The sequence below is a fragment of the Aquarana catesbeiana genome, linkage group LG13 (assembly GCF_042186555.1).
Source record: "Aquarana catesbeiana isolate 2022-GZ linkage group LG13, ASM4218655v1, whole genome shotgun sequence".
NCBI lineage: Eukaryota > Metazoa > Chordata > Amphibia > Anura > Ranidae > Aquarana > Aquarana catesbeiana.
The window spans coordinates 84,272,722-84,290,852 of record NC_133336.1 but is presented as its reverse complement, the minus strand read 5'-3'; the positions used below and the strand labels follow the sequence as shown (position 1 = coordinate 84,290,852).

The 18,131-nt window shown below is 45.2% G+C and overlaps 1 protein-coding gene across 1 annotated transcript in view; it reads right to left on the bottom strand.

The window, feature by feature from the left end:
* SYNJ2BP (synaptojanin 2 binding protein) overlaps positions 1-18,131 on the bottom strand; it is a 48,668-nt gene that overhangs the window by 10,232 nt on the left and 20,305 nt on the right. The window contains exons 2-3 of the mRNA XM_073609474.1: positions 17,604-17,743; positions 5,805-5,900 (exon numbers count right to left, since the gene is read on the bottom strand). Of these exons, the coding sequence (XP_073465575.1) occupies positions 5,805-5,900; positions 17,604-17,743 (236 nt within the window). The remainder of the gene's footprint in view (positions 1-5,804; positions 5,901-17,603; positions 17,744-18,131) is intronic.

The following is an 18,131-nucleotide window of genomic DNA, read 5'->3' as shown; positions in this document are numbered from 1 at the left end:
ACATTAGTGATAGGGGTAAGAAATGAAACCTGATGGTTTCCAGAACATATTAAAAGCCATGAGCGATAACAGGTATGACACATCTGCTGCTCCACATTATAAATATAGAGCTGCAATTCATAATGTATTTTCTGGTGAAGACTGGTAAAAACTAATGCTTACATCATTATATTTTGAGGAAGAGCTCACTGGTGAACACAATAGAAAAGAAAATCGAATCATTGATCTACAGGAATAAAGTACACTCTCCCTGGCGAAAATCTAAAAATTCTAAAACCTAACATGATGGAACCCTTGGTTAGATTTACCTACATTTCTCAAGAGTGAACAAGTTCCACCGTAAGGTTGGTTCACCCAAAATGGACTTCAAATTTTAGTAGGTGAAAGGCGGTTAAATCCCTTTCTATTTTTAACAGCACACTTTTCGATAACAGGAACATTAAATAACGGAAAGCATGAAGGGCGCACCAGCATAGTGCATTTCCATTATAAAAAAAATGGAATATATAAATATATATACACACACATGTACCGATGAGTGTAAAACACATATAAAAGCAGATGAAAACTTCAATCATAGACTCATCCTGTGGCTCTGGATGTCATTAAGTGACACCAAATAGCAGATTGACACATTTTGAGGGTAAACCCCTCTGAGCTCAGAAGAGGATTTACCCTTGAAACACATCAGCATCTGCTATGTGGAAGTCATCCAACCATACTCAGAGCCACAGACTGGGGCTATGGCTCTGATATAATGGTTTACAATTTTTCTTACAATAAATAAATGGTGTAGTTGGTAATGCACTAGGCTGATGTACCCTGCTTGATTTCTCTTAGAGTTTGGGATTCTCCTGACCAAAGGGGGCTGCAAGGCTTTGGGAGCACTTGGTGACCTGTGGAAAACTCAAGTCAACATAAGAACCAGATTTGGGAACTGTATATTACCACTTCAACCCACCACATTTGAGTGCGAGGATTTTTTTGGTCTTTGGATAACAAGTGTACTGAACCAGTGTTCCCAGTTTCACCCACCTGGTAAGGCCAGTACAAGAGGGTTGCACTCTAAAGAATTAGTCTATCACTTTTTTTTACTCTAAGGGGACTGGGGGCATCAGCTTTATTAGGGTGATCTAATCACTGAAGTTTACTTTAAAAGTGGTCGTTAACCCACTTATATAAAAACATCCCATCTGCACTGCAATAAACCAGTAAATGTGCCTGTGCTAGGTAAAAAATATGCTTATCTGTATGTATAACAGCGCAGCTCCCAGCGCTCAGCTGCCTCTTTGGGTCTCTTCTTTCTGACTTACAGTTGAAGTGGGCGGGGCTGAGTGCTCCCGCTGACGTCAAACGGGGAGGAGAGGAGAGAGTGAAAGCCGAGCCAGCTGAGCGCTGGGAGCCGCGCTGTTATACATACAGATAAGCATATTTTTTTACCCAACACAGGCACAGGGAGGGACATTTACAAGTATATTAGAGTGCAGATGGGATGCTTTTTAATGAAATATGAAAGCAGGGAGAGCAGGCAGGGGGCAGGAGCTGACACCCAGAGAGGGGAGCGGGAAGGAGGACAGAGGAGACACAGAAGAGCAGGGCTGCGGATGACGGAGGCACACAAACAGACCACGATGTCAGGGGCTCAGCAGGCATGATTATCGTGGTCTGTTTGCAGAGGGGAGGGCAGAGCTAGGCAGGATCAGCCAGGTATTTCAAGTGTTACAGGGTGCCAAATTACACAGCACAAGCACTGTGCTGTGTAACATGCTTTAAAGGAAGAGAATCTGTGGTTTTTTTGGGGGGGTTAACAAACGCTTTAATAGTTCCATGTATCCTCAATAGTTTTTGGCTCATCACTGAATTCCTCAACACTTAAAGTGTTACTAAACCCACAACAGTAAAATCAGTCTGTATATGCAGCATAGCATGCTTGTTATACTCCCTGTGGAACTTATGGGGTTAATCCTCTGCATTGTGTAAAAAGGCTGTTTGATCCTGTATGCACAGATCCTTCCCTCCCTGCACTGTCTATCTGGGGAAGGCCAGCTAACACAGGCAGGGAAGCCGACCTGCACATTCTCAGTTGTGTCTTTTATACTGGAGAGAACAGTTACTTGTTCTCAGAGCTAGACAGGTCACAAGATATTGACACACATGTGGGCGTGTATACATGCTGAAGTGGAAATTTCCTCCTTCCTGAAATCTCAGCACTGGAGAAACTTTGCAGCTTATCGTGTAACTGTGGTATACAGATCATCCAAAAAGGTATATAGTGGCAATATTTTATAAAGAAGCTTTATAAGCTGTGGGCACTGTCGGTGGGCAGATTAACTATTTTGATACCACTGGGTTTAGTAACACTTCAACCACTTCTGGACCAAGCCTATTTCTTACACTAGTTGTTTACAAGTTAACCACTTCAGCCCCGGAAGAATTGGCTGCTCAATGACCAGGCCGTTTTTTGCGATACAGCACTGCGTCGCTTTGCGATGCTGTAACTATGACTAAGCATCTGTTTGTGATGTGAAACGTGTTAGCTGTTTTTCCCTGTTTTCTATGCTTCAGACATGACTGTTTTTGGATTTTAATCTTTCAATAAAGATGCCTTAAGCGGTGTGCGGCTGTCCAGGATTTTTTCCTCCTTCCTACTGTATAAATGTCACTGGCAGGGAAGGGGTTAACACTAGGGGGCGATCAAGGGGTTAACTGTGTTCCCTCGTGTGTGTTCTAACTGTGGGGGATGGGACTGACTATAGGAGATGAGAGATCATGGTTCCCAGCTCGTAGGAACTCGCAATCTCTCTCTCCTCACAGAACTGGGATGTGTGTGTTTACACACATACGTCCCTGTTCTGCCTCTCATGCCCGGCTGTCATTGCGCCTGCGGCGGCGCGCGCCTGCTATCCCGCTTAAAGGGACCGACGTATAGCTACTACGGTTCGCGGGATCGTGCCGACCTGCTGCAGTATAATGACGGCAGCTGGGCGGCAAGTGGTTAAAATCTTTTTTTTGTGCTAGAAAAGTCTCTGGAGAATAAAATGGTGGTTGTTGCACTATTTGATGCCACACGGTATTTGCACAGCGGTCTTTCAAATGCAATTTTTTTGGAAAAAATACACTTCACTGAATTTAAAAAAAAAAAAATGTGCGGGCACGACTTACGTATGTGTTTTCTTTGGTGAATCGGACGTGCCGGCTGGTCGCTCTGGCCTCCTGAAGGGACGTGAGACCCGGGCGGAGCGGCGGGAAGGGGATGACCCCTCCTACTTCTTGTGATAATGGCCGAGCAGCTGCTTAGCTGCATCAGTTATCAGGAAGCCGACCGCCAGCTCTAAAAAAAACGGTACAGTGGTGTTATCGCTCTCACTCTCTCATACTGGTCACTGGAAGTTCAACATGACACCTCATGGCAAAGAACTCTGAGGATCTAAAGAATTGTTGCTCTACATAAAGATGGCCTAGGCCAGTGATGGCGAACCGTGGCACCCCAGATGTTTTGGAACTACACTTCCCATGATGCTCATGCACTCTGCAGTGTAGTGAAGCATCATGGGAAATGTAGTTCCAAAACACCTGGGGTGCCAAGGTTCGCCATCACTGGCCTAGGCTATAAGAAGATTGCCAAGACCCTGAAACTGAGCTGCAGCACGGTGGCCAAGACCACTCAGGCCTCGCCATGGTCGACCAAAGAAGTTGAGTGCACATGCTCAGCGTCATATCCAGAGGTTGTCTTTGGAAAATAGACTTATGAGTGCTGCCAGCATTACTGCAGAGGTTGAAGGGGTGGGGGGTCAGCCTGTCAGTGCTCAGACCATACGCCGCACACTGCATCAAATTGGTCTGCATGGCTGTCATCCCAGAAAGAAGCCTCTTCTGAAGATGATGCACAAAAAAAGCCTGCAAACAGTTTGCTGAAGACAAGCAGACTAAGGAGATGGATTACTGGAACCATGTCCTGTGGTCTGATGAGACCAAGATACATTTATTTGGTTCAGATGGTGTCAAGCGTGTGTGGCGGCAACCAGGTGAAGAGTACAAAGACAAGTGTGTCTTGCCTACAGTCAAGCATGGTGGTGGGAGTGTCATGGTCCGGGGCTGCATGAGTGCTGCCGGCACTGGGGAGTTACAGTTCATTGAGGGAAACATGAATGCCAACATGTACTGTGACATACTGAAGCAGAGCATGATCCCCTCCCTTCGGAGACTGGGCCGCAGGGCAGTATTCCAACATGATGATAACCCCAAACACACCTCCAAGACGACCACTGCCTTGCTAAAGAAGCTGAGGATAAAGGTGATGGACTGGCCAAGCATGTCTCCAGACCTAAACCCTATTGAGCATCTGTTGGACATCCTCAAACGGAAGGTGGAGGAGCGCAAGGTCTCTAACATCCACCAGCTCCGTGATGTCATCATGGAGGAGTGGAAGAGGACTCCAGTGGCAACCTGTGAGGCTCTGGTGAACTCCATGCCCAAGAGGGTTAAGGCAGTGCTGGAAAATAATAGTGGCCAAACAAAATATTGACATTTTGGGCCCAATTCGGAAATTTTCACTTAGGGGTGTACTCACTCTTGTTGCCAGCGATTTAGACATTAATAGCGGTGTTGTTATTTTGAGGGGACATCAAATTTACACTGTTATACAAGCTGTACACTCACTACTTTACATTGTAGCAAAGTGTCAAAATTTCTTCAGTTTTGTCACATAAAAAGATAAAATAAAATATTTACAAAAATGTGAGGGGTGTACTCACTTTTGTGAGATACTGTATGTACATTGCTGGGATTTTAACAAAACTTTGTTGCAGATTCCTACCTTTTGTTATTCTGAAGAAATCCCTGTGTGTTTGTCTGTGTCCATGTGCTAAATGGATCTGTATGGTAGTGGTTTCATAATTATCAATCAGCTGCTGCCCTTGCAGGGTTCTAATGATAATGATTAGCGCAGCACCATACTTAATATCTAGTCCATTGTTGTAATAGGGGTTAGTTAGGACCCTATTCGGTGCAAGCGGCTTTTCCTGTGTTATTTTATTTCTTACATGGTAGCGCGGGAATAAACACTCTAGATTGTATATCAATCAGCTGCTGCCCTTGCAGGGCTCTAATGAGGAAAATTGCTGGGTCTGCATCCCATTAGACGAGATATCCTATTGGGAGTAGCTCACCAAAAATTACATTTTTGTTGCAGGGGATGCCAGATATCTGACTTGTATCTTAGTGCAGACTTCTGGGGAAATCAGTGAGCCAATCACACACGTAGGTTATGACATTTTCAGGGGACATTCTGTGTACAGAGCACCTCCAGGTAGCCATATTGCATTTTACAGAAAATTACAGGGCTGCAGATTAAAAAGGAAAGGTAATTTTTAGTAACACTTCACTACAATATGACTTGTGTCACAATTGTATATGCTATATTTTTATTTCCACGATAAAGTGGAGTTACCCTTTAAGAGAGGCCAGCAGAACACTCAATCCACAGTCACCAACACATTTCAGATGATTTTGCTTTTCTCTCTGCTATCTTCAAAGCCCCAAGAAAACATTTTAAGTAGCAATAGAAGATGACAGCCCTATACAATGTATCTAGAAGAATAGGCTTGCATTATAGCTATACAGCTATAATATTTCTTCAGCATCTCAAAGCATCAGTTTACTTTCATATTCCTACAAAAAGTACACTTTAAAGTGTATATATATTTATAAATTTAAAAAAAAAGGAATGTTACACAGCTCATGTTCTGATGTAACAATCAAAATATCTTATTTCAAATACAGTACAGAGACCCAGTTTAACGTACCTGGTGCCGAACCTTTAAGATCACATGCTCACCAGCATTCCTGAAGAGTTCCACTGCATGTTTGTGCAAACGTTTTTCTAGCTTAATACCATTCACCTGAATGCACAAGTAAAAAAAAAAAAAAAATGATAAGTTGCTTACTTATGATTACTTATCATATTCTTAACACCAGCTTGAATTTATAGAATGTGTAGACATTCAAGTGATAACGGTTTCTGAGAAAATTCAATGTTCTACACTGTTGCAGTACACATTCTGTATTCCATAATCTTTACATTTAGACCCCTTTCACACTGGGGCGCCTTTCAGGCGGTTTAGCACTAAAAATAGTGCTTGTAAAGTGCCTGAAAGTGCCTCTCAAGCCACCCCAGTATGAAAGACGGAGTGCTTTCACACTGGGGCGGTGCGCTTGCAGGACGGGAAAGAAAGTCCTGCAAGCAGTAATTTGGGGCAGTGCGGGAGTGGTATACACCACTCCTGCACTGCCCCTGCCCATTGAAATGAATGGGCAGCGTTGCCAAAGTGCATACAAAGTGCTCCGGCAGCGGCGCATCAAGGGCGCTAATAACCCTTTCTTCAGCCACTAGCGGCTAGTGGCCGAACCGCCCCGTGTGAAAGGGGTCTTACAAATACTTGCATTTTTGTGGGTATACAGTTGCGCTCATAAGTTTACATACCCTGGCAGAATTTATGATTTCTTGACCCTTTTTCAGAGAATATGAATGATAACCCAAAAACTTTTCTTTCACTCATGGTTAGTGTTTGGCTGAAGCCATTTATTATCAATCAATTGTGTTTACTATTTTTAAATCATAATGACAACAGAAACTACCTAAATGACCCTGATCAAGAGTTTACATACCCCAATTCTTAATACCCTGTATTGCCCCCTTTAACATCAATGACAGCTTGAAGTCCTTTGTGGTATTTGTGGATGAGGCTCTTTATCTTCTCAGATGGTAAAGCTGCCCATTCCTCTTGGCAAAAAGCCTCCAGTTCCTGTAAATTCTTGGGCTGTCTTGCATGAACTGCACGTTTGAGGCTGTCTTTGCCTTTGTAGCTCACACATCCCCAAAACATCAGTGATCCACCTCCGTACATTTCATCATAGGCATGATGATGTTGACTCCTCTCCAAATGTAGCATTTATGGTTGTGGCCAAAAAGCTCAATTTTGGTCTCATCACTCCAAATGACTTTGTACCAGAAGGTTTGAGGCTTGTCTCTGTGCTGTTTGGCGTATTGTAAGTGGGATACTTTGTGGCATTTGCATAGTAATGACTTTCTTCTGGTGACTCCACCATGCAGCCCATATTAGAGTTTAAACACTGGCGATTGGCATTCGCAATTCCTTGGATATCTTTTTATATCCCTTTCCTGTTTTATACAGTTCAACTTCCTTTTCCCGCAGATCCTTTGACAATTCTTTTGCTTTCCCCATGACTCAGAATCCAGAAACGTCAGTGCAGCACTGGATGAAAGATGCAATAGTCTGTCAGGAGTCCAGAAACTCATTGACCTTTTATATACACACACTAATTACCTTTAACAGCCATTCAAACCCCTTTGTGTCAACTTGTGTGCATGTTATCAGGCCAAAATCACCAGGGTGTGTAAACTTTTGATCAGGGTCATTTGGGTAGTTTCTGTTGCCATTATGATTTAAAAAGAGTAAACACAGTTGATTGATAATAAATGGCTTCAGCCAAACACTAACCATGAGTGAAATAAATGTTTTTGTGTTATCATTCATACGCTCTGAAAAATGGCGAAGAAATCATAAATTCTGCCATGGTATGTAAACTTATGAGCACAACTGTTAATTTTCAGATTTTATATACACAACAGTGCTTCTGTGCCCATTAGTCGCCGCTCACCTCCTGCTGTGTGGCTGTGCCACAGCCTGCGTGTTCTCTCCTGGGTCTCCCACCCCACCAACAATGTCATCCTATCTGCAGGTCAGGGGGCTGGAGGAGCTGAAGATCGGTACAGAGTGTGGTAACAACCCGCTTGTTAACATTAAAAGTTGGGCATCTCCAACAATCCATCCAGATCTGCAGCTCCTTGCCCCCTGCCCCGCTGAAAGGATGACATAATCGACAAGGTGCTAACTACCTCTGCACTGCCGAAGGGTAGGACTGTGCAGGCAAGGCACTGTGATGTAAAAGGAAAAGGGGGGGGGGGGGGCGGCATGACTGCAAGGGGCACTGTGGGGGGGGGGCTAATTGTGATTGCTAGGGGCACTAATGTAAAGGGGCACAGTGATATAAATAGCACTGCACTGTAATTCTTACAGTGCAGGCGCTTTATATCACAGTGCCACGTTACAGAGCAGTCCCTTTACATTAATGTATGGGGGCACTGTGATGAAAAGGGGACTACACTGTGATGTAAAGGGGGGTTCTGATATGAAGGGGAACTAAGAACAATGTGGGGCTGCTTTAAAGGGGGGGGGGGACTGTGATATTAAAGCGGAATTCCACCCACAAATCGAACTTCCGCTGATCGGATTCCCCCCCCTCCGGTGTCACATTTGGCAAATCCAGGTATTTGTGCCCACTTCCAGCAAAATCGCGCCACGCATTGTGCGGGCGAATTATGCCATATCCAGCCCCTCCTCCTCCCCCCCTGCTGTCTTCTGGGAGACACACAGGTCCCAGAGGACAGCAGGGACCATTCAGAATGCACAGCGCGACTCGCGCATGCACAGTAGGGAACCAGGAGTGAAGCTGAAAGTCTACACTGCCTGGTTCCCTTACTAGGAATGGCGGCAGCAGCACCCGTGAGTCGATCCGAAGATCGGCTTCCAGTACCAACATCGCAGGATCCCTGGACAGGTAAGAGTTTGTACTGCTTTGCATATCTTATACATCAATTAGAAAAGCATCTTTAAAAACAAATAAAATAATGCTAGGTCATGTGCCTGTAGTGCAAATGTTTGAATTAATTCTTCTATACTCAGTATAGAAACTGCTAAAATCTAGATGCACCTAAACCACCTAACTATAACCCAAATATGCAGTTGTAGAAAATCAACTTCACTTTTTGGTTTGAAGAAGTGTCTTGCTTCAAAGGGTCATACACATGACAAAGAATCTAAAAAACCAAGTTAGACTTACCGGTAACTTGTTTTCCAGAAGTCTTTCAGGACAGCACCTGAGAGATAGCGACTCCACCCACCGGAAACAGGAAACACCTTCTTCCTCCAAACTTTAAAGGGAGGCGCCTCCCTACCATACCTCAGTTGTAGTAGAGAAGACCTCCGGCCCCGGCTGGAACACATAAACACATACGTTAGTCACAGCATAGTATATACAATACAATAGGGCGGGATGTTGCTGTCCTGAAAGACTTCTGGAAAACAAGTTACCGGTAAGTCTAACTTGGTTTTTCCCAAGGCGTCTTTCAGGACAGCACCTGAGAGGATAACAGAGACTTACCCCCTTAGGGCGGGACAACAGCTTGCAGGACCTTTCTGCCAAACGCCTGATCATTAGCAGATGTGAGGTCCAGCCTGTAATGTTTCACGAATGTGTGAAAACTTGACCAAGTTGCCGCCTTGCAGATTTGTTCAGGGGTGGCACCAGCTCTCTCTGCCCAAGTGGCCGCTAATGCTCTTGTTGAGTGTGCAGAAATTCCTGCAGGAGGAGACACGCCTGCATGCGAATAAGCCTCTGAAATGGCTAGCTTCAGCCACCTTGCTAAAGAGATTTTAGAAGCCTGGCAACCTTTCCTGTTGCCTGAAAATAACACAAACAGAGAATCTGAACGTCTAAAGAGCTTTGTCCTTTCCAGGTAACATAACAAAACTCTTCTAACATCCAACATGTGAAAACAAGTCTCCTTCTCCCCTACTGGGTTGGGGCAGAAGGTCGGAAGTACAATGTCCTGAACACGATTTTGTACTGAAGCTACCTTTGGTAAGAATTTCTGATCTGTTCTAAGTATAACCCTATCTGGGAAGATAGATAAATAGGGTTCCTTAACTGATAAAGCATTAAGCTCACTGATCCTTCGTGCAGAGACCATGGCAATCAGAAACACAGACTTAAAAGTGAGATATCTAAGTGGCGCTTCTTCCAAAGGTTCAAAGGGACTCCTTGTTAGAGCCTGGAGGACTATCGACAGATCCCATTTGGGAAACAACCTAAGTGGTGCTGGTCTGGATCTCGTAAGGGATCTGAAAAATCTGGTTACCAATGGATCTGAGGCCACAGATCTTTCTAGGAACACTGCTAGCGCAGCCACCTGTACCTTCAAGGTACTAACTGCTAGTCCCTTGTCAGCACCAACCTGTAAAAATTCCAGAATGGTAACGAGACTCCCTGGGTCCTGGTCAGATGAATTACACCACGTATTGTAAACCTTCCAGACCCTGGAATAGATATTTCTAGTCACCCTTTTCCTACTGGATAATAGCGTAGAGATTAACCGGTTGGAAAAACCTTTGCTCCTTAAGAGCTGCTCTTCAGATACCAAGCAGTGAGCGCCAAAGTGGCTACCTCTGGGTGATTTACCGGTCCCTGAAATAGTAAATCGTGCCTGAGGGGCAGATGCCAATAAGGCCTGACCGCCATTTTCAGAACGGTTGAAAACCAAGCCCTTCTTGGCCAAAAGGGCGTGATTAGGACAACCGGTACCGTTTCCCTTTGAATTTTTCTTAATACTAAGGGAATTAACTGAAATGGGGGGAAAGCGTAGCAGAGATGGAATCTCCATGGATACGCCAAGGCATCTGTTCCTAGTGACCCGTCGTGATTGCTTAGGGAAAAAAATTGCGGAACCAAGGCATTCTCCCTTGAGGCGAACAGGTCCACCTCTGGCAGCCCCCACTTCTCGACAATCATGGCGAAAACCTCTGGGTTCAGCGACCATTCTGCTTCCCGAATGGGGTTTCTGCTCAGGAAATCCGCCACTCCGTTCAGGGATCCCTTTAGATGGACTGCTGATAACGACAGCAAGTGTCCTTCTGCCCAACGGAGAATGCTCATGGCTAGTACTTGCAGCGATTTGCTCCTTGTACCTCCCTGCCTGTTTATGTAAGCCACTGCCGTGGCATTGTCTGTTAGTATTTGAACATGCTGGGCCTGAAGCCCCTGAGCAAATGACCTCAGAGCCAAGTCGATCGCCTTGAGCTCTCTCCAGTTTGAGGACTTGGTCGCCTCTTTCCTGGACCAGTTTCCCTGAGTGAAACCTTTTTCTAGGTGGGCTCCCCAACCCCAGGAACTGGCATCGGTTGTCAGCCTTTTTTCGATTGGAAAGGCCCAGACCAACCCCTCCGATAGGATATCCTGCCTTTTCCACCACCATAGTGACCTCTTCACTTGGGTTGGAACTCTTACCTCTGAGTCCAGGGATTCTAAATTGTGATCCCAAGATCTCAGAAGAAAAGCCTGCAGATGTCTGAAGTGTAGTCTTGCCCACTGAACAGCTGGCATTGACGAAGTCAGAACCCCCAGGGCTGACATGACCAATCTTACCGTCAGCTGCTGGTTGGTCTGCAAAAAAGACACTGTATCCTGGATTTTTCCTTTCTTCTCTGAAGGAAGAAAAATTTTTTGGCTTACCGAATTTATTATATACCCTAGAAACCGAATCTCCTGAGATGGTTCCAGGGAAGATTTTTGGAGATTTAGGATCCAACCTAGAGACTCCAAATGGCTGCATGCTCTGCTTAAATTGCTCCTCAGCTCCTCTCTTGAGGGGGCGAAAAATAGCAGATCGTCTAAGTAAGGAATTACTGCGATTCCCTGAAGACGCAGCGGAGCTAGGGCCTCTGCCATTACTTTGGTAAAAATTCGGGGTGCGGATGATAGCCCGAAGGGTAGGGCTCTGAATTGCAGATGCTGAATTCTGCCTTCCAACCTTACCGCCAACCTGAGAAACCCCTGGGACTGGGATGAGATTGGAATATGCAGGTATGCATCTTTTAAATCCACTGACGCCATGAAACAACCTGGAGTCAGAATATTTCTGGCGGTGAAAATTGAGTCCATCCTGAACCTTCTGTATTTGATGGCTCTGTTTAGTGGCTTTAAATTTAGAATTAAACGAAATCTTCCTGTTGGTTTTTTTACCAGGAAGACATGCGAATAGAAGCCCTCGTGCCATTCCTCTGGTGGCACCGGGATTACTACACCCTGTTGCATTAGTTCCTCCAGAGAGGATTTCATGGCCAGGGCCCTCATTGGATCTCGAGGAGCATTTGTTACCAGAAACCTTCTTGGGGGGCTTCTGGCGAACTCGAGAGTATAACCCTGCGAGAGAGTGGTCAGAATAAACTGATTTGTAGTTATCACTGACCACTGCGGAAGAAACTCTCGTAATCTTCCGCCGACCCGCAGAGATGAGTCATTGTGAGTTTTCGGCCTGTGAAGGAGGACGGAAGAGAATTCCACCTTTGCCCTTCGCCTTTTGCGCAGACCAATTTTTCCTCCTGCCCTGAAACTTACTTTCCTGCTGCTGCTGCTGAGTTTTTTGAGGTCGAAAAAGACGTTTTGGGGTCTGCTTTTTCTTTTTGACCGGAAAGGACTTCTTCTTATCGGCAGTTCTGTCTAGGATATTATCTAGATCTGGGCCAAAAAGAAGGTCACCTGAAAAGGGGATACCACAAAGTTTACTCTTTGAAGCTGTATCACCTGGCCAGGTTTTTAGCCATAAAGCTCTTCTCGCAGCATTTGCTAAAGCTGCAGACCTAGCTGACATCTTGATAGCTTCAGCCGAAGCATCAGCAATATAAGCAACCGCAGAAATCAGGGTAGGAAAGGAATCTAAGATCTCCTGCTTGGGGGAATCTGCCACTATATGAGATCTAAGTTGGTTCACCCAGTATTCCAGATTCCTGGCTACACAGGTTGTGGCCATTGCTGGTTTTAAATTGCTCATGATTGATTGCCATGATCTTTTGAGCAAAAGATCCATGCGTTTGTCCATTGGATCCCTTAGAACACCCATGTCTTCAAAAGACAGGTCTGTGGACCTTGAGACCTGTGAAAAGGCCGCATCCAACCTGGGCACCTTATTCCACACCGCAGAAGGGTCCTCCTCAAAAGGGAAGCGCCTTTTGTGGGCTCTGGAAAAAAAGGGCTTTTTCTCTGGATCTTGCCATTCTTTAGTAATGGCGTCAGAAATGACCGAATGAACTGGAAATGTTCGCCCCTTAGGCTCATTTAACCCTGCATACATGCGGTCATGAAGAGATAACTCCTTCTTTTCCTCACTTAAGCCAAGTGTAACATGGATAGCCTTAAGGAGTCCGTCTACCTCCTCTAGGGAAAGCTTAAATTTGGAAGGAGCCACCTCCGCTTCCTCACCCTCCTCCTCCGAATCCTTAACGGAAGGAGTAGGGGACTGCTCTTCCCTGATAGGGGGGCCTTCAGGTAAAACTTCTACCATGGGGAAAGAAATAGAACCCTGGGAAGCCTCAGAAGTGGATGGCTGACTAGCAGCTGGATTAACTAAAGAGTCACGAAAAGTCTGAATCGTGGCGTATAGTTCCTTCTTTACAGAGGCAACCAGATCATCACAAACCGAAGCTGATTCCTCCTTAACTAAAGAAGTGATGCATGTACTGCATAAGACTTTTTTCCAATTTTCTCCCATTTTGGCCCTGCAAGAAGGACATCTCTTTTTTGGGTCAGAGCTTTTAGCCTGTGAGAGAAAAAACAAAAAAGGGAAAAAAACCAGGGGACCTTTTAGTGAGACCCGGTCTCAGCTACACAAGAATCACCCACAGGTGCACTAAGAAGAAACCAGTCAGCCTCCAGTGCCCAGACAGGCCCCTTGCCACTAGGGGGTAAGAAAAAAGAAAAAAGACCAAACCCAGGAAAAGGAAGAAAGGCAGACTTAAACTGCTGCTCCTACCTGAGCTTTACTGGCGCCTGTGCCTGTCCCCACCGTTGCAGACGCTGAGTCCTCCATCTCTGGTGTGCAGCTCTCCACCTGTGGCTTCATATGCCGCTTCCGGACTCCCATAGTGCATCTGCACCGGACCGGAAGCGGAAGTAGGCGCCAGTTCCTGTCCTCCCTCCTCCCCTCTCGCATCCACGCCGGAAATGACGCTTCTGCTGACCCAGTGACCCGCCTTGTCACTTCCGCCGCGCCTGCCGGCCAAAAAAACATGGCGGCGGCGCACGCGCACCGCCGCTCCTATGACCGCGCGGATCACCGGGTCTACGGCTCTCCCCGAGCACCAGGAGGGGAAGAGGAGCCCGATTGCTACCGCTGCCAAGGCTTGGGTAGGCCGGGAGGACAGCGGGTCTCCAAAAAGGAGGAAAAAATGAAAAAGAAGCCCTGTCTCCCAGGCATCTGAGAGACCTTGACTCCCCTTCAAAAAGATGTTCCCTCCGGGCCGGAGGAAACACAAAAACTGAGGTATGGTAGGGAGGCGCCTCCCTTTAAAGTTTGGAGGAAGAAGGTGTTTCCTGTTTCCGGTGGGTGGAGTCGCTATCTCTCAGGTGCTGTCCTGAAAGACGCCTTGGGAAATATACAATTTGTCTGTGCCTATTTTTCCCTCAATCTAAGTAGGAATTCTTTTTTATGTGCCATGAGTCAGTCCTAATGCAGGTGTGATCAATTACTTTCAATAAAAATTATTTTATGCAAAAAAAAACCCAGGGTGAACAATGAACACGTTCTTAGGAGATCAGATCATTGGCAGGCTTTCGAAAATGAAATCTGGTCATACAATTTCTCTCATGCAGCCTGCTAGATAGTGAAGTTCTGCTTTAAGCTGGCCATACATGATTCATGGTTTTTTATTTTTTTATCAGCCAGTGGATTAAATCATTAGATCGGCTTTTCTCAAACAGGAGCAGCCATAGATGGACCGAAATGCAACCGGTCCCTGCTGAACCAGACAAATTGTAATCTATGGCCAGCTTTACTTCTCCACAGAGGGAGCCATGGTTGTCATACATGTCTGCCTTGTTCATCTCCCTTCCATGATGGGACTAGTAGTTTACAAAAAAGAGAACATTGTTTAAGCTTGTCATTTCATCAAACAGGAGGTGACAAGGACACTGCATGTCTGGTAGGGTCGACAGCCATTTTCTGTACAATGGAATATGCCTAGAAATCGCATGGATAAAAATCGCAGCATTAACAGCGCTTAATGAAATATCTTAAGACATTCAGTGCAATATGATAGGATTCAGTGGGCTGAACATGCCAAACACAAATGAATGAGTGACATAAAAATCAATGCAAAAGACCTTTAAAAAAGGCTCCTCACACCATTCAGGTAGCTGGGAAAGGTTCTGGTGTGATGTTGTGATTGTGTGAGGAGCCTGGAGTAGAACTGCCAGGACTACATACTTTATGACTCCCACTTATATCTTCCGCACCCGCTGAGCCGTCCCAGGAAAGTGTTTTGGTTACCTTGAGAGATCGTCCACCTTGACCTTATATCCCTGTGGGGATACCAGGCTCAGGTAAATGGAAGACGTAATCTTGTTACGAAACGCCGCGTAGGGCGGAACAGAGCGACGTGTTCGCGTCACCTCCTATCGCTGTGGCTACCAGCAGGACGGGCTGTCTGAGGGTATCCAGCCGGTGCCCCAGACTTCTCTTCATTTTGTTCGCCAGTTATTTTACATGCGAGTGTTAATATACATTTTTTTAATAAAACCAGAGGATTTTACACTATTTGGAGCTCTTTTTCCATTTATGGCTTTCCGTGCTGAGGGTTTGCCGCCCCGCTACTGATCCATCTGATATCAAGGCCCCCAACTTTTCAACATAGCGGAGCTGTCTGGTTTTTGATGGAGGTCCGGAGTGATTATTCCTTAACAGCTTACTCAGACCCTCTGTAGTGGGGGGTCATGGGTCTCTGGTAAGCGGCCAGCTTTTATATTTGGTGACGGTGGATCTGACACTTCATACTTTCATCAACAAACTTGCAATACTCATCAGCACTTGGGTGGTCATCGCATTTATTATATGGACTTTCAATATGTCTCAAGATTTGCACTGATGCACATGATTATGCACTTTTGCACATGTACTGATTGCATATTTTTTATGAGCAATTATTTATATGCTCCATATATTTACATGGTCTTTTTCTTGCACCTTATGATGGTCAATTGTCATTTATATTAGTCTATTAGCGCAGTTTCACATTTTCTCACTCAGGTAAATCTTCATTGTGGCGAGTACATCACCAAAAGGGGTGTTCACATGGCGGATTGGTGACGGTATTCAGGATAAAGAATGTTTTAAGTCTCTTATGGGACACACTGCACCGCACACTTTAAGGACTTTTGCATGGACTTTTTATGTCACTCATTCATTTGTGTTTGGCATGTTCAGCCCACTGAATCCCATCGTATTGCACTGAATGTCCTAAGATATTTCATTAAGCGCTGTTAATGCTGCGATTTTTATCCATGCGATTTCTATCTAGGCATATTCCATTGGATATTTTGTATTTTTATAATAGCTGCTTTAGTGCGTGTTTCTTTAATTCTTTGAGCGCTGGGATCAGTTACACTTGTTGTTATTGATATTTTAAGCTATTTTCTGTAAAAAGTGTTCAACTAAAAAATAAAGAAACTATACATTTAAAGAGGTTGTAAACCCTTGTGTTTTTCACCTTAAGGCCCCTTTCACATTGGGGCAGTGGGTGCGTCGGCGGTAAAGCGCCGCTATTTTTAGTGGTGCTTTACCGTCAATTTTGCAGCGCTATTCGACTGCTAGCGGGGGGGGGGGGGGGGGCACTTTTACCCCCCGCTAGCGCCCGAGAAAGGGTTAAAACGACTGTAGCAGCGCTATGCCAATGGTATAACCGCGCTGCCCATTCATTTCAATGGGTAGAAAGGGGTCTAATGCATCCTATGCATTAAGGTGAAAAAACACCTGGCAGTGACCGGCCCCCTAGCCCCCCATTTTACTTACCTGAGCCCCGTAATTCTGTCAGCGGAGACGCGCTCTCCCTCTCTCCACGGGGTCCCTGCTCTTGATTGGATAGGTTGATAGCAGCACAGCCATTGGCTCCCGCTGCTGTCAATCAAATCCAATGACGGGTGGCTGGGCCCGAGTCCGGCATTCGTGTCTATGGATGCAAATGCTGGACTCAGGAGCGCGCCTGCAAGAGCTGAGGGGGAACCCAAAAGATGAGGTTGGGACTCTGTGCAAAATGAGCTGCACAGTGGAGGCAAGTATGATAGGTTTGTTATTTTAAATAAGAAACAAACCCTTACAATCACTTTAAGGGCTGGTATGTTGCATGTTGTTTTTGAGAATATGAAGCTATAAAATCCATATTTCTATACATATTTGCAGAGAACATGTGCAGCTTCTACTTTGTGCTCTATAGTGCTGCGCCCTGCTCATCCTCTACCCTTGTAAGTCTATCATAATAGGTAAGACTAAGTATATAAAAAGGCAAAAGAAAGCAAATATTTTTTGCTGTAAACTATTGGCAGATATGCAACATGAAGAACAAAAAAATGAACACTTCTATATCCTTAAAAATGACCTTGTTACTTGACTCTGCAACACACCCAGGTGTTGTCTTCAATAACACAAACCTAGTCATTCATGAAAATACAGGCCAGAGGGAGAGGCGTGCAACTGCAGACTTCTCCTCTTTGAATGGGAGTAGGTGGAATTAAGTAAACAGTTTAAATGATCACAGACAGGACAATTGTACAGAAGTTAGTTCACACTACAAGAAAATCCAGACACACAGTTCACACTACAAGAAAATCCAGACACACAGTTCACACTACAAGAAAATCCAGACACACAGTTCACACTAGCAGCAATCCCAGACAAACAGAATACAATGGTGTCTTACCTCCAGTATCCGGTCTCCCTCCTGCAGCCTACCATCCACAGCGGCAGCTCCATTCTCCTTGATGCTACTAACGTATATCCCACTGTCATTATGAGACACGTATTGCTGGTCTGTGCCACCCACAATGTTGAATCCTAGGCCTGAACCAACAAGAAAGAATTACAGATGAGAAGGGGGAAAAACATTTTTGCAATACATGTACATTTCACCAGATTTTACCCCTGTAGGCTCAGTTGACCTATATGTGAAAAGGATGAATTTTGAACTGCACCCGATTTGCATGACGTGAACTGAACCAGCTTTCTATGGAGCTTGTCCACATACACAATATTACCACAAGTATTGGGACGCCTGCCTTTACACACGCACATGAACTTTAATGACATCTTAGTCCATAGGGTTCAATATTGAGTTCTCTCAGCCTTTGCAGCTATAACAACTTCAACTCTTCTGGGAAGGCTGTCCACAAGGTTTAGGAGTGTGTCTATGGGAATATTTGATCATTCTTCCAGAAACACATTTGTGAGG